This window comes from Eptatretus burgeri, chromosome 3, assembly GCF_056783735.1.
Source record: "Eptatretus burgeri isolate ZD-2024b chromosome 3, Ebu_testis_v1, whole genome shotgun sequence".
Lineage (NCBI taxonomy): Eukaryota > Metazoa > Chordata > Myxini > Myxiniformes > Myxinidae > Eptatretus > Eptatretus burgeri.
The window spans coordinates 93,124,259-93,141,900 of record NC_140963.1 but is presented as its reverse complement, the minus strand read 5'-3'; the positions used below and the strand labels follow the sequence as shown (position 1 = coordinate 93,141,900).

The window sequence follows — 17,642 nt, the reverse complement described above, 5'->3', positions numbered from 1 at the left end:
TTAGTGAAGAAAACGGATTGGGTCAAATATCTTGGCGTCTATCAAGGCAACCATGAAGTGGAAATGAAGAATTGGCAAGGAGTTATTGAACAAATTCCACACTGGTTGAAAGCACAGGAAGGACTGCTGTGGTCTCTTTCTTACAAAGGCTACACTCTTGTTATCAATAACCTGATAGCAGCAAAATTGTGGCATAAACTAATTGCCTTGCAGCCACTCAAGGAGCTGATCTTTGCCATCCAGCTGGTGTTGATAAATTTATTTTGGAATGGCTACCACTGGCTTCAGCCTCGTATGCTGTACCACCCTCAGAAGGAAGGCGGACATGGAGCTGTTGATGTGTCTGGTCGACTTATGGCTTTTCGCTTGCACTCTGGGAAATGACTACTGTATGCTGAGGAGCTGCCCTGGCACCCCTTTGCTACAACAAGCCAGTGAGCTGTGTTATGATCTGTACCTTTTCTTAGTGAACCTTGATCGTGTCAGTTTAGCTTCACTTCCAGGGTTTTACCAAAATTTGCTGAATGTTTGGAAAGGTCTCAGGGTTCATCACAGTCTCAAGGCTTATAATTGCCGGATGTTTATCGAAGAACCTATTTTTTACAACGGGTTTTTTTCCATGCATTTCTCTCAGTTGTATTTTGATCAGGAAATTTATTGAAGGAGGAATTGGCAAAGTGCGTTCCCTGAGAGATGAATCTGAAACTAAATGGAGGTCTGCTAGCAGGGTAGCAACCAATCTTGGATTAAGATCTGCTTGTGTCATCAGCCAAATTGAACACAGAGTCAGGAGGAAGTTTAGGCAGCTGAGTATTGGCTGGGAAGGTATCGGTAACATCAAGGATTTTTGACTGTCCTTCGCTGAAATTAAGGTGTTCCCCTCTCTCCAGTCAAATGACAAACATCTCTCTCCTTTAAGGTAACAAAGGCGGGTATTTATAAGCTCATTCAAGATAGCCAAGCCTCATCCTTCTCTGGAGAGACACACGTGGCCTTGTGGTCAGAACGGTTAGGGCCAGGGTCTCCTGTTACTCTACTATGGCGTAATATATATAAGCTACTTATGATTTCCTAGCAGATATCCAGTGGAGGCGAGCACATTGGACTCTCCCTTCGAGTACCTTCGTCCACCACCTTGACAGTTCAGTGCCGGTAACATTCCCCTTCTGTGAACAGGAGGATATCTTTCATGCCGATGTGCAGTGTAAAAGAATAACACCTCTTTTTGCTGTACTTGCACACCTTTTTTACCAACTGCTTTTTCTTTTCATTCCCCATATGTTTATTTTTGGTGTACCTTTAAGCCCCTCCTGCAAGGACTGCAAGGACAAGGACTCCTAAACTTATTGGTTGCTATTGCAAAATACACAATATATATATGTAAATCAAGGAAAATTAAAATTGATAATGGGCATGGTTTTGATGTTGGCCTTATTTTTAAAGGGCTGGTCTCTGCAAGAATCAGCTTGGAGTTTGATGACGACGCAGCTCATGAAAATGTCAAACTCCGAGTGCAAATGGTGTTGTGAATGAAAACCAATTTCAAACCGCTTTCTAATAACTGCATAAAGAACTGTGATGTCTTCCTTTTGTCCCCCTGTAATATATGATTCACCTCGTTTGTCTTTTTGGGAAATAAATGGTGTTTCAAATTCAATTCTCTTTCTCTCTCTTTACCTCTCTCTTTGTCTGTATCTCTATCTCTATCTCTATCTCTATCTCTCTCTCTCGACTCCCCAGGATGCATGAGGTAAGATGTTAGATTGCTCGGTGCGGCACGGAAACCGAGGTCACAGGGGTGGCATTTATTTTATTGTGGCTGCCTATCCATTCACTGTGAAGCAGGCAGGCTATTTTTGTTATGTAATAAACCTGTGTTTTATACACATTGTGTGGTCTCAGAGTACGAGAGGATAAAGTGCAAATTGGGATGACTGAAATTAACAACCCACCTGACTGGAGGAAAACCAGGCTTCGCTAAGAAGTGCATAAAAGTAATAGTTGTCATTAGCCTGCTCCACCAATTCCGACAGCTGACTGCTTCTTGAGGAGATTCTGAGACTCCACTTTATGTCTTGGTTAACCGGTGGACGTGGGTCCTATCGGCCCGTTCCTGCCTGAAGTGTGCGTGCCGATCTTAAAGACCCTACACCCATAACAATATGATGCCAATTCAGATGGGAATGAATACGAGACATATTAGAAAGTTCACAATTGTTAAAAAAATAAAAATCCGGATATCAGAAAAATAGTGAGGTCATGATCATGGCCGTACCTTATCCAGGGCATCAGTGCTGTCAAAGAAGTCTCAAGGCAAGGAATACACCGAGTGGATTGCCATTGCCTTTTCAGCGAGAGTTCAAGAGAGGGGGTGGGATTTGGAATTTGTTTAGGGTGCAGACCATAACTTGCCCACATTTTGTCCAAATAAATTGTTGGATTTTTTACTCACAGACCGATCTCCTGCTGAACACCCATCTGAGGGATGGATTACTTTGTGATGCAACGCACTTCCTACGAATTAGCACCAATCCGACAGTTTATAGTCAAGTCGTGAATTGAACCGAAACCAGAAAACTCAAAAGGTGAGTGCTCTGCATCTCTTGTTAGACAGAACAAGCAATAAAGTATGCAGTTAAAATACATACGCATCCATACAGACAGAGTGACGGGAAGCAACTCATTGCATCATCATCTTGTTTTCGGAATCATATATTCTGTTCTGACATTTTTTTTTTGTAAATGGTATATTAAAAAATAAAAAAATTGTAAAAAGAATGTTAAAAAAAAAAAATTGTGACCGAGCAAACTTCAAATAATATCTTCCGACAAATGCTACAAATCATTTCACAATTGCAGCACATTTTTTCAAATAAGTAACCTACTATATTATGCAAAGTAGAGTCCCCTCCACCACCCCCCACCCCCACCCCCTCATCCCCAATGTTACGAAGTGCAGGACAATTCAACAAGCAAGGAAGATATGCAGCTTACCTCGAGAGTATGCCTGCAGCAGGAAGGTATTCCGTATTCCAACAATGTTGTTGACATTCAAGTCAAACTCCACCTGGCTTCAACAGAAATAGCATATAAATTAATATAATCAAATTATTTTTAAACATAAAACATACATTTCACAACCTTTCCAGTTTTCTCTTCCATTGTTTTGCATATTTATCCTGACCTTGCAGAAACATACATAATATGTGGATAGCTTAAGCTACAATTGATAAATTGTAGTTAGCAACGACCAGTGTGCACTATCCAGTTGCCCCCTTCTATCAAATTATATATGCAGCAGTAACCAAAATGAGTTTCCAACCGTATTCATAAATACTCGTCACAAGGGGAAGCACTCTAGTCCCAACCGATTGCCTGGTTCTGAAGCCACCAGGCACAGATAACTCCGTGCCCCTGCGGGTAGCTCAGCAACCACGAACGCCGATTGGCACTGCCAATCCTGGCATGGTTCCATTACCTCACGTGATACCTTATCTGTGGGCGGCCGAACCAAAGGGGGGGGGGGGTCTAGTGCCCTCAACGCATACCCGGATTACTGCCAAGCGATACAGTGAGTGTACACTGGCTCACAAGAGCAAATTCAGTGGGTCAGAACTAACATGCGGACCATGCTGGACAAATGAAGGAAAAAAAAAAAACTAAACGGGCTGGGATCATTTCCAACATAAGCAATTTATTTATAAAGGTGAGGAGAGGAAAAGTATGTGTAGCAATAAAAATACATGGTTTTATTCAATAAAATGTACGGCAGGGAAAGCAATGATTCGTGGGGTGCAGAAAAATAAATGCAGTCATGTACAAAAATAAGACGCAGGGCAGAGTGAAACCGATAAAGAACTTACACATTCTTATCTAATGCAAACATTACAGGTGCCATCAGACACACACCTGAGGAAATTAGAAAGCAAGAAAGAGGGGAGGCAGTTGAGGGGGTTCCGACCTCATTCAATACCTTGCGCGCCAATGGACCTACACTTTCCAATCGCTTAGAAGAGGGAGGAGGGAAGAAAACTGTGGGTGTCTATGGTGCGTGAGTGGGAGGAGGAGTGCGTATCTGCAATTGCTCTTTTAGTGATTTGCGTCTTCAGCAGACGAGACAGTAGATGGGAGAAACAGAAGTGTGAGAGTATAGCTTAACGTGGCAAGTAAGAGAGTCTGTAAATGTTTATGGTAATGAGTATTGGCTGCAGAATGCAGTGGAAGGCGATGACCCGGTAACGATTCGGCGACTGCTCGCTCTGCTCGGTGACTCGCACTGCTCTCCCGGCTCAGTCAGTGTTGCTGTTCTCGCTTGGTGACTGGAGCTTGGCTAGTGAGTCAGATCTGTTCTCGACTCTCTGCCGCTATCTTTATAGAGCCCAGGCGAAGGAGCCAGAAAACATATCAAAAGACCCTGTAGGCATTTCCGAGTTTCCGCATTGGCACGCAGACCCCACCCTGAGTAGCCCCACCCCGCCAGACTCCGGAACCGAAAATGGCTTAATTTGCTCCCGGGATCGGCCACACAACAGAGCGCCAATAATTATATGGGGTGTGGGTTTCTGGGAGCGCTCTCCAGCCATGAACGTGCACTGGACTATATTTGAGTGTTGTTATTTAGCAGAGCGCAAGGGCTATCCAGACGTCATTGAATGAGTCGCAGCGGATATTTGTGCTTGGAGTTGCACGCCAATGTGGTCCGACTCGCAATCTTCTTTGTTCCCCGGCATCCCAAAAGACTGTGGCGAGTGTCCATGGAACTAAATGTAGTTGCGATGGTCATAGTGAGGTGGGGGAAGTGCTGTGTTTGTGGTGAGGACGCTGAAGCATTGTGAGTGATTGAAGCGGTTGTGCTGAGGAGACTGAAGCGTTTGTGGTGATTGTGGCGAGGAGGTCGAATGTAGGTTACTGTGGGGATTTTTAGGAGGCATTGTGATGATTATGATCTGAGTTGTAGTGCCGTGGTGAGCATGGTGAGGGTCTGAGGTGAGGTGTCCATTGGTGAATGGCATGCAATTTGAATGGGAAAATAGCGTGTGTATGCTAATGAGGCTGCTGTGGTATACGTTCCTGGTAACTGAAGCATTCCAAATAGCTTCAGTTAGTGCTTTGAGAAATAATTTAATAAATATGTGCTGGGAAAGCTTGTGGGGAGGCAGAATACACACATTCCTCTGTAGTCATAAAAACCTTAGCTGTCTGCTGGCCATCTGGGCCAGCAGCAAGGAATCAAATATTCTTTCACCGGGGTCTGTATGCTTGCGCGAAGAGGTCGTATGTGAAGTTAAAGTTAAAAATTAAAAAATTTGGTGAAAGAATAGCAAAGGGGATTGAAGACCTAATTAAAAGCCCAATGTAACACATCATGTCCCATATACCCACAAGACATAATGGAAGGGCTAACTGAATGAATACTTATTAAATAACTGTCTCAGGAATACTGTATGTTGGGTGCCATTGCCTTGGGGGAGTTCCGGCTTCGCAGAGCCGCAACAATACTTTGGCTCTGTGGGGAAACTACATTGTTAATTGAATTTATGAGGTAAAATGCCAAATAGCTTCAGTTAGTGCTTTGAGAAATAATTTAATAAATATGTGCTGGGAAAGCTTGTGGGGAGGCAGAATACACACATTCCTCTGTAGTCATAAAAACCTTGTAAAACCTTAGCTGTCTGCTGGCCATCTGGGCCAGCAGCAAGGAATCAAATATTCTTTCACCGGGGCAATAAGCAAGCTCCGAAAACAGACCATTTTTCATCCTGTGTTTGTGATTTTAACCTTACAAAGTTCCACCTGTTGTTTCTCCAAGTGGCCTCTCTTCGTTCAGTTAATTTATTTTCATGTATGAACCATGCACTGGAGGGATCATATATATATATATATATATATATATATATATATATATATATATATATATATATATATATATATATATATATATATATATATATATATATATATTGTTGTGGTTACCAAATTCGCAAACCACCATTCAGGTCCCTTAGGTGAGATATCTCGGTAAGTATATGTGTGGTTAGGCCCAAACCCGTTGTCTAGAGGGAATAAATGTCATTCATGCGTGCTGCGACTCTTCAGGATAGCCGTTTTTCTTTTACTATCTTTATTTTGGACCAACCGCCATTGTTACCACCGCCAACCGCGTCTCCACAGTCATCACAACATCAACCACTCACCACAACAGCCACGACTTTTCCCGTCACACCTCGCAACCGTCGCATCGCCACCGTTCTTGCGCCGCTTGTGGGTACCGGTATTGGACTCGTGCAGGGCGCGCGCCGAACAGCGTGTACAAAACCACGGATTTTCCGCTCCAAAAACGGATCAAAAACGACACACGCCCACTTTTGTTCCGTCCAATCGGTGAGCGAGGGGCGATTTGGCCCCGCCTCCAGGGCGTTGGAGGGCGGTCGCTATATGCAAATTCATGGATCAAAATGCATTCACGCCCACTTTTTCTCGGGCCAATGGGGAGCGAGGTGAAAGGTCGAAGGCAGGGGGTCAAAGGCGAAGCCACGGGGCTTATATAAGCGGCTGCGTTCGTCAGAAAAGAGTTGGTTGTTGGTCGTCGTTGGTTGTTGGTTGGTCGTCGTTGGTTGTTGTTGGTAGTCGTCGTCGTCGTCGTGTGCGTTGGAGTCGGAGTGAAGAGGACGGAGCTGTGGAGAGGCGGCGAAGGCAGACGAGGGGGTGCTCGCGTCGTGCCGGGAGCTGCACACCAGGGAGGCCGACGGCGCGACCTGGTCGAGGTGGAGACGCTCATCGCGGGACTCGAGACAGAGTAAAAATCCTCCTTTCCCCGAGCATCAGCAACCCCCTCCTGTTTCCCCCCCGCGCTGAGATAGTGCGACCAAGGGGGCCCCTTTTCCCACCCCCTACCAGACACTGTCCGCGAGGCCCGCGGAGTTGAGGCACCATCGCCGCTCCGCGTCTCATCACCAGACGGGTAGGCCCGACCCGGTCTCGGCCTCAGGCCCGCCTCATCCTTGAGGGTGTTCTTTTTCTTGGTTTTGGGTATGTGTTGTCGGCGCCGTCTGTGAAGTAGAATTGTATAAGTGTTGCCGTGTGCTCGGTAGTCGGTATTAGCTCTGCATTGTGTCTTCGCTTTTACATTTGCTTTTTGTGTAAAATTGCATTGTGTTTCTCTTCTTTTCTATGTGCTTTTGGTGGAATTGTATATGTGTGCTTTCCGTTCATCGCGAATAAATGTGCTTTATTATTGAACTGTTCTCCCGCTTCGCTTCGTCTTTTCCTCTATTGAATCCCCATCTTACTTCACGTAAAGGGTTGGTAGTGGGCTGAATACGCCCGATAATTAATCGAACCGTCGAGGCCGACGATAACACCGCTCGGTTATCCCGATAGTACGGAACGGGTCGCTAAAGTGGCCCGTGTCCGAAGTCGACCTGCGGCGAGGTGCGATCGCCCGGTCTACCCTCCGTGTGGGTACTTAGGTAGGTCGAATTTGGCGAGCAACCCTATCCCACGCGGGGGCTGATTGGCTCGATCGCGGTGAGACCGAAAGGTCCACCCGTGACTGGTCCCCGGCGTTAGTCCGAGAGGGTCACGACTGGATTGTCCGTCCGGTGGGCGACGTTCCGCGATTCGAGTTACGTGGCCGTCAGCACGCCGGCGGGCGCGAATCCGTAACACTGGTGTCAGGTCGTGCGATACAAATCCATCGCCCTCCTTGCGGCACTGGTATCGGAGAACAGGAAAACGGGCTCTCCTGTCTCCAGCTAAATTCACGGGAATCGGTCCAGGGGTGAGAGAAGCGACCCCCGATTCCCTCCAAATTACGAGCGAGCGAAATTAACCCTTCACGAGAAGCAAGATGGCGTCTCAAGGCGAGCGGGAGCCGGGGGTATTAGAAATGGATGTAGAATGTGTAGAATCCATGGCTCAGGATGAAATACCCGTGCAGGAAATGTTAATTGTACAGGAAAACTAACTCGCCCAACTGAACCCAGAGCCCGAAATGGGTGCGGCAGCGGCCGCGGTGTATGACACCTCCCCCCCCCTCTCCACCAAAACCCTTCCCCAACCCTTGCCGAAACGGCTCAGCTGAGCGCACCCGACATGGCCCAGCTATTCGCCATGCTGGCGGAAATGACAGCGAAGATAAATGCGAACATGAACGAAAAGATGGATACAAACACAAATGGAATGAAAAACGAAATGAACAAGCAAATGGACGAAGTAAAAACGAAGATGGATGCGAATACACAAAAATTGGATGCGAATACACAACAAATGAACGGAATGGAAACAAACATGAAGGAAGAAATGAAAGAGCTCCGGGGTGAGACGCAGAACATGGGCCGAAGCCTGCAGGCGGGCATGAAGGCCGTGACCGGGGAGATAAGAATGGCGACTCCACATGTGAGAGCAAACGAGCTGGGAGGGGGTGCAACGGCTGACAGGCCCGCGGTGGAGGCGGGTAAAAAAATAATGCGGGGGGCGTGTTGGGCGAGGGTCGTGACCGAAAGGGAAAAATTAAATGGGGAGACCAAAACGTGTGAGACGAGACACGAGGTGACGACAACAGAAACTTATAAATGTATAGAGACACGGGAGACAGAAAAAATAGAGGAGAGACTGCATGAATTGGACAAGGTTAGAGACGAACACACACACACACACACAGAGGTAGTGGAGGACGATGAGGTTGAGCTCGCGGAGCGTGTGGGGACCCAGTGCGAGCACCTGGATGGCCTCCTCCAGGAACGAGGGGAGGGAGTATGCCCCCTTGAGGCGAGTCACGACCAGGTGGGTTCGGTCGTGTTTTGCGAGGTTGAGGGGACGGGTGCTGTGGACAGGTGCACGGAGAGCTTGGGGGGTATAGAGGCCCCGGAGACCCTTGTGGGGACACGAATCCCCAGTGTGGTTGTCCCTGTGTGTGTGGTGCAAGGCGTGAGTGCGTCCCCGTGTGTGGAAGCGACCCCGTGTGTGAGTGGTGTGGTGGCGATGGTGCCAGAGTACGTGCTTCCCAGCACGCCCAGTGTGGATGAGGCACCGTGTGTGGAAGAGGCGTGTGTGTGGATAAAACGGCCAGTGTGGATGAGGCACCGCGGTTGAGTGCCCCCGCGTGTGTGAGTGAGGGACGGTGTGTGAATGAAACACCGCGGTCGAGTGCCCCCGCGTGTGTGAGTGAGGCACGGTGTATGAGTGAGTGGAAGGCCGCGAGTGAATGGAGCACCACGTGTGAGTGGTATGGTTTATGCAAGGGAGACCGTGTGTGTGAGAGAGCGGAATGTGAGGGAGATGTCGGTTGGCATGCGGGAGCACGCAGCTGCGTCTCCCGGTGTGAGTTTAATGGTGTGGAGTGTGAGCGTCGTAACACGCGGGAGTGCGTGTGTGGAATGGCGACGACGGCGACATGGGAGGAACGAAAGCCGGGTAGCGGCTGTAGTTGTTTCGGGGACCGTGCCGGGTTCGCCCAGCAGTGAGCACGCGGTCCGTGCTGTGCAACGCACGAGGCCGCCACGTGCTCGCTTGCGAGAGTGAAGTCCCGGTCCGGAAACGCACGCGGTGGATTTGCCGATCCCGCGGACGGACAAAGTTTAGGCAGGATTACGGATTTGGACCGGACAGGTTCTCCACGCGATCGTGTGTGTTAAGCTCCAACGGGCAAAGCACATGTGTTCGCGTGGGGAACCCCTCGAGACGTGGGGCTTGTGTTTTTTTTTTATGCGCACGGTGACGTCATGGCTGCACGTGGGGTTGGAATCCGGCAGGAGGGGTATCCCTGCCGGATGGTACCGTCCAAGGAGGGACGAGGTACACGTGCAGCTGCATGACGTCACGGGCAGGTGCAAAGTGCGCGAGCTCCGAGTTGCCGCGCTGGTGCTGCGCAAGTAAAGAAAAAAAAAAAAAAAAAAAAGCAAGCCTCACTTTCGGGTGCACAGGATTCCTGGGCAAGGGGTGGAAGACCCCCTTACCTGGGCACAGGATGGAAACTAGTTAGGGGGAAGGGTTAGCTTAGTTAGACCGACTTCATGGGGCAGGGGTAAGTCCTCATGGAGTCCGTGGAATGGATTAGTTAGAGGGATTGTAGCCAGATTTAGGTGGGGAAATTGATTAAAGAGATTAGGAGACAGTGACAGACTTTGGATGTGTAGAGGGGACGTAGCTTAGCTACGTAGTGTTAAAAGGAACGTGCTACTAGTTTAAGGGACGACGTGGGAGCACGAGTTAGTTAGGGGATGTAGTGAGAAGGATAGCAGAGTTCAGTGGTGTGTGTGTTGAAGAGTTGTTGGTGAGTTATGAGGTGAAGACATGTTGAGTGAGTGAGGCCAGCGGGTCTGTGTGTGTGGAGTGAATGGGGAATGCATGGTGCGATGAGTGATTGGGGGGAGGAGTGACTCCCGCCCAAGGGACCCCGGGGTCAGAGTAAAGTGAGTTAGCTTGGCTAGTCAAATTTACTAAATGGAGGTCGTTTTGTTGTTGGTGGGAGTGTAGGCTCGAAACCCGTTTGGAGGGGTGCAGGAGCCCTGTTGACGGGCTTGGGAGCGTGGCTGCGAAAGGTGAGTATCGCTGAGTGGGTACCCCGGGCACCAGGCTAGTCGGCCGTGGTAGGCCAAGGGCCCATGGGGGGCCGGGATAGCGTAGTGGGCACGGGTGCGCCTGCTTGGTGCGGGGGCCCGGGGCGCCATTAGCCGCGTGGGCAGTGTTGTGGGCAAGGGTGACCCTCGGAAAGGGGCCTGGGAAGCCAGCCTGCCACGTGTGCGTTTCAGGGGAGGTGCCATGGGGGGCATTCCCCGGTGTTTAGGGAGCTGGTAGGCTCGGAGGCAGTGTAGTGCCCGGGGGTGCCATAGCGGGAGATCGGCAGAGGGTCGTGCCTGCCAAAGGGAGCCACGTGTCCCAGCCATGAGACCGTGTGAGGGCACGGAGAGAAAATTGGGGGGCGAGGCCCGAAATTGTGAGGACACCAACACAGGCAACGGGAATCTGGGCTGTTAGAACCAATAGTTTAAGCGAGAGGCGCTTGTTGAAAGCCCCGGGGTAGTTTAACAGTTAAATGGTTAGGGTAGATTAGGAAGTGTACCCCTCCGCACCATCCATCCCCTCGCTCTCGTTGTGGGCCGCTGGACCCACTTTGTGTTATAGATCGCCGAACTCTGGGGAGGCCATTCTGAGGCTTCGTTGGGCCTCGACACAGGACGCGAGCTCTCCCTTATTCCCCTCCGGGAAGGGAACGTAGGGGTTGGGAGTAGGCTAGGTGACAGGATAGGTTAGCCGAACAAGGACGATAAAGGGGGTTAGGGGACGATTTATAGTGGGGAAGTAAAAATAAAAACAACAAAAAAATAAGTTGGGGGCTAAATTGGGGTTTGACAAATTAAGGGAGTGGGTATGTACAGTGACAGGCAAAGGCGATAGGTTGGGAGGGAGACAGGTAGGTCGGTCTGAGCCCGCCTTCCAAGTGGCCAGCACCACCGCACTCCCTCCACCAACCTCCACGGAACGGCAAAAGCTGGCCAACTTCATCGGCAGCTGTTGTTTTGCTGCGAGGCCTGTGCCGGCTGGATCGTCTGCAGCTGCTGTGCTGCAAGGCCTGTGCCGGCCGGATCATCTGCAGCTGTGGTACTTCAAGGCCTGTGCCAGCCAGTTCATCTGCCGGCTGTGTTTGCCTGCAACGGCCTTCTTCTGCGGGCTGTGTTTGCCTGCTACCTTTGCCATGCCATGCCCACTGCCCAAGTTCACCAGCCCCGTTAAATTTTTGCTTTGCCCCCCCCTGTTCATTGCCATGTGCGCCAGGATCAAGGCAACAGTTTGCAAGCTGCGAGAACTGCCCTGTTGGCAGCTACAACATGGGCCTGCAGTGGCGGCCCGTGCACCGTGTTTGTGTCCATCCATCTATTTGTTGTGTTCATTGCGTGTGCCACTTGGGCTAACACGGAGACTACGTTTGTGCAGCCCGTACACCGTTGTGGTTCACTGCGTTCAGTTCAAAAGGGAAGGCCTTGGACTGCGTGTGAGCAGCCAGCCACGTTCCCTGTCACCTGCATTGTTTTGAGCCAGAGACTGCATGCGAGCAGCCTGGCTCCCTCCTAACTGCTTTCTTTTTGCAGAGTTCATTGATCCTGGGCCATGGTTTAGTGTAAAATTTGTAAGTTAAGGTTAAGATGTACTGTAAATATGAGTGCGCCCCCGGCATGTCTGTCCTAGGACGTGTGAAGTGGACGGAGCTGTGGAGAGGCGGCGAAGGCAGACGAGGGGGTGCTCGCGTCGTGCCGGGAGCTGCACACCAGGGAGGCCGACGGCGCGACCTGGTCGAGGTGGAGACGCTCGTCGCGGGACTCGAGACAGAGTAAAAATCCTCCTTTCCCCAAGCATCAGCAACCCCCTCCTGTTTCCCCCCCGCGCTGAGATAGTGCGACCAAGGGGGCCCCTTTTCCCACCCCCTACCAGACACTGTCCGCGAGGCCCGCGGAGTTGAGGCACCATCGCCGCTCCGCGTCTCATCACCAGACGGGTAGGCCCGACCCGGTCTCGGCCTCAGGCCCGCCTCATCCTTGAGGGTGTTCTTTTTCTTGGTTTTGGGTATGTGTTGGCGGCGCCGTCAGTGAAGTAGAATTGTATAAGTGTTGCCGTGTGCTCGGTAGTCGGTATTAGCTCTGCATTGTGTCTTCGCTTTTACATTTGCTTTTTGTGTAAAATTGCATTGTGTTTCTCTTCTTTTCTATGTGCTTTTGGTGGAATTGTATATGTGTGCTTTCCGTTCATCGCGAATAAATGTGCTTTATTATTGAACTGTTCTCCCGCTTCGCTTCGTCTTTTCCTCTATTGAATCCCCATTTTACTTCACGTAAAGGGTTGGTAGTGGGCTGAATACGCCCGATAATTAATCGAACCGTCGAGGCCGACGATAACACCGCTCGGTTATCCCGATAGTACGGAACGGGTCGCTTAAGTGGCCCGTGTCCGAAGTCGACCTGCGGCGAGGTGCGATCGCCCGGTCTACCCTCCGTGTGGGTACTTCGGTAGGTCGAATTTGGCGAGCAACCCTATCCCACGCGGGGGCTGATTGGCTCGATCGCGGTGAGACCGAAAGGTCCACCCGTGACTGGTTCCCGGCGTTAGTCCGAGAGGGTCACGACTGGATTGTCCGTCCGGTGGGCGACGTGCCGCGATTCGAGTTACGTGGCCGTCAGCACGCCGGCGGGCGCGAATCCGTAACAATATATATATATATATACACACACATCTTCTTCTTTCGGCTGCTCCAGTGAGAGGTCGCCACAGCGGATCATCCGTATGATCCGCATAGTGATTTGGCACATGTTTTACGCCGGATGCCCTTCCTGACGCAACCCTGGTCATCTCTTACGAGACAGGGATATGGTAGATCTATTTTAACCAGGTTATACACCCGGGTTATATATATATATATATATATATATATATATATATATATATATATATATATATATATATATATATATATATATATATATATATATATATATATATATATATATATATATATATATATAGTCATGCGCCGCTTAACGACGTTCTGGGCAATGATGGATCGCATATACGACGGGTCTGCCAGCTCTGAAAAAAAGTAAAAAAAATAAATGAAAAAAAATATGTAGCTGAAAAATTCCTATCGCCGAGTGATGTAGCCTCGTATAAAAATAGCACATACAATTATGTACACTCTACAGAACATAATACCTTATAATGATAATAAACGACAGTGTGGCCCTGTTATAATGCGATCGTTGAGGTCCATAAAATGTCATCGCGAAAAAAGCAGGGTCGTGCTAAATCGGGATTCAAGGAAATCAGCTTTCACACTGAACCAATGTTTCCACGTTTTCCTTCTAACAAGTGAATTACCTTTGAATTGAAGAATTCCACGAATAAATCGTTGTTGTTCGTCAATTAAAACACAAATTTATTTTTAAGAAGCTTTTCATGTTGTTAAAACAATCGCACTGTTCCGAAAATATATCACAATTGACAGGTGCTCGTTTATTCATTTATAAATTATAACATCGATGCAATGATTACGTATTTATAAAATCCAAACGCTAATTATTCACCTTCCTATAATCGATGCGAGAGGAGGTTGTAAGATGCTGTTAACACCGATGGCCGTCATGAACTGCACAAAGGTAAATCTAACGTGTCTTCTGTCTCTTGGATGTGTGTTACAATTGCCGACAGTATTCAGAACAGTAACATGCTGTACAGTTTGAATCTGAGGAGCAATAGGCTACACCATACAGCTTAGGTGTCTAGGTTTGTGTAAGTACGATGTTCGAAAACGATGTTCAAAAACGAAAAAAAAAAAAAATGATGTTCGCACAACGACGACATCACTTAACGACGCGTTTCTCAGAACGTAACCCCGTCGTTAAGTGGCTCATGACTATATATATATATATATATATATATATATATATATATATATATATATATATATATATATATATAGACATATATATGTAGACTATGCGTAAGTCGGCAGCGTGCAACTCGTCACTTCGCCTAAGTCGGCAGCGTCAAGAAGTCCCAAATTTATCTCATGTTAAATCGACTTACAGACTTTGAATAAAGTCTGTAAGTCGTCATCTTCTAAGTCGTCACTTCGTCTAAGTCGTCAGATGTTGTCCGTTCCCGCGTAATGCAAACTCAAGTAAATTACCACGCCTAAGTCGTCACACGGAACTGCTGCCTCGTGAGAAGCCTGATTTCATGGAATCGTGATGCGCGGGCTATTTATAGCTGCGCTGCGTTCAGCTCAGTCAGCGCGCCGTCCCACATGCATCTGAAGAGGTAGACAGGCTGCACAATGCAGTCTCTGGCGAAGGAGTAAAGGATCGATCGAGCTTAGTGTTGAAGTCCGATCATGGTTTTATATTGGCTTGTTTTGTACATCACCACACTCACACATTGGTATTGAGTGGTAGTCATCATGATGACTGTGTGTCATGTAATTTGTCGATGGTATATGAGTTTTTCATTCCATATGAAAACTCATTCTACATTCATTCCAATGAATGTATTCTAACAGCCATTCCTTCCACATTTGTTGATGGTCATATACCATCACTGATGGTATACGAGTTGTCTTACAGTTGTTCATTATCTTTACTTTTGATAAAATGATTCATGAATTCCATCTTTGCTTGATTACTTTCCAACTCACCAATGAACCCCCACCTATGCCCCGAGGATTGCGTTTCCCTTTTGGTACAATAGCCGGCTTAGAGATTGTTGCGCCCTCTCACATGTACGTGTCCAGGCCACGCGCAACTTCATCCTTCACCCCACAGTCATCATGAATGTTCGCATATGTGTAAGTCGTCACATGTCTAAGTCGTCACTTTTTTCTCGCTCCCGATGGCGACAACTTACGCCTAGTCTACTGTATGTATAAAAATGTGTATATATATATATATATATATATATATATATATATATATATATATATACATATATATATATATATACATACATACATACATACATACATACATACATATATATATATATATATATATATATATATATATATATATATACATATATATATATATATACATACATACATACATACATACATACATACATACTCGTAATACGCTATGTATAATTAAGTTTTTCTGTTTGTGATATTGCTCCAGGTTAAAAACTCCCTCTTGTGCACAAGTGTTTGTCTGATATTTGTTACTGAAAAAAGCTTAAACTGAACTAAAGGATTTTCTATTTTGAGGTGGCCAAAACTGCCACGACAGCTCCAAGGAAAGAAATTTCCTACCACAAGAATATCTATATATTACTAAAACTCTCATCATGTATGTATGTATGTAAGTATGTTCCTGAAATACAGCCAAAACCGTACACGATAGCGCAAAAAATTTCGGCCGACCTTACTCACCATTCTCCTGTGGTGTGCATTATCAAGTTTCGTTCAAATCGGGCAACGAAAAAAATTATTAAAAAATCAATTCCCAATTCAGTCAAGTACTCTTCGGGAGTATTTGATAAATGCAAACAACCTCAGCGGCATAATTCGCTGGAGCTATCCCTTTTTTCTGTTTTTTTTATGATTTGTTTTTATCAACTGCTGTTGGGTTCACAGGTCGTCTAGTACAAATTAAAAGTCTTAGAGAGTGAAGGCTACTCCATGTGGTCGGTTGCAGCCCAACTTCATATTGCAGTAGGGGCTTTATGGAAGACAGAGGAGGATACACAAAACTGGTACTGTTGACAGTACAAATGACTGATTAATAAATCCAAAACTGTCCAAAAGTGATATTAAGTATCTCGGGGTATGGTGTCGATGTGATAGACATAGTGGATATCCTGCAAATGACAAAGCTGAAAGCATGAGTGTGAACATTTCTTCAAGAACAGCAAGGTACACATCGGTGCCAAGTGATCTCAATGGATGTGGAGCTGCCTGAAAACATTTGCTGAGTAGAAGCAAAGGGAGAAGCAAAGCCAGCAAAAGCATTCCTGTTTCCATAATTATTTACAATAAGTCACCCAGCATGGAGAACGCTTCGCCAAAAGTCTCCATATGACTGGACCAAAGGGAACAAGAGTGAGGATTGCTTTGCAATACATTTCCCCTACCGGTCCCAGTGAATGTTCGGGAGATAAGAATTTGTTTGCGTTTAACGCAAGCTCGAGCTGATACCTAAAACAAAATGAAGAAGAAACTCTCCAACCCACCATGCTTGGGACTATTCGTCAAAATAAAAGGAAAAGCAATTTTCATTTATTGATATATTTTGTAGACTAGAAACAAATAAAGACAACTAGAATAACAAACCGGAGATAAAAAAAATTAGTTTACTTTTGTGAATGCTCGAGCAGATACCGGAACCAAAATGAAGAAGAAAAACCTTTGATTTTTCTGAGTCTAAAAAGGGCATAACTGAAAAATTGACAAAACACCCTGAAACTGGAATTTGTTCTGTAACCTATCATAATAAAGCTATGTACCGAGTTTCAGTTGAATATGTTAACAGGTATGGGAAAAACGTCTGAAAAACCACAGGTGGGACGGATGGATGGAGAGCAAACCTCGAGTCTCCTCGGGTGATACAGAGAGGGGACTAATGAACAGAGTAGCAAATAAATTTAGATGCCTAAAATAGAATTGCAAGACTGCTATCCCTGCCAAAGGGGAGCGTATCACATTTGGGTCCGTTTGTTTGTTTCCGTTTGTCTGTCTGTCTGTCTGGTCGCACAGAATGTGGTAGTGTAGGCCACAAACACCACCTCGTGATAGCCAGTAGTACACGTTCTCTTTTTGTCAACAGTACCGCTATGAAGTACAGTAAACCCTTAAATATCATGGGTTCTTTATATACCAATTTAGTTATCGCTGGTGTAATTTCGACCAATCGTGGCTTTTGAGCTGAGCTGTAGTGGTTATCTCGCATGAGATTTTCGTGCACTGCTAATAATGGATGGCACAGAAGTGTAAAGGGATAGACAAAAGTGATTCTTTTGATTTTATTTATTTGCTTGTTAACTGAACTGCAGAATGATTTATAAAAGAAACACATTGACAGATTACAAAGGAAAACAATTGGGAGGAATGTTGAGTGTGAGGGGGCAAGTTTAATCTGCTTCAACACAACGTAAAGCCAATA

At 46.9% G+C, this 17,642-nt stretch overlaps 1 protein-coding gene across 7 annotated transcripts in view; it reads right to left on the bottom strand.

Annotated features, from left to right (window-relative positions):
- The window catches only part of TENT2 (terminal nucleotidyltransferase 2), a 104,629-nt gene that overhangs the window by 30,647 nt on the left and 56,340 nt on the right, over positions 1 to 17,642 (bottom strand). For all 7 annotated transcript variants that reach the window (XM_085874518.1, XM_085874514.1, XM_085874516.1 and 4 more), the window contains one exon: positions 2,995 to 3,071. In XM_085874518.1, coding sequence (XP_085730644.1) covers positions 2,995 to 3,071 — 77 coding nt within the window. The remainder of the gene's footprint in view (positions 1 to 2,994; positions 3,072 to 17,642) is intronic.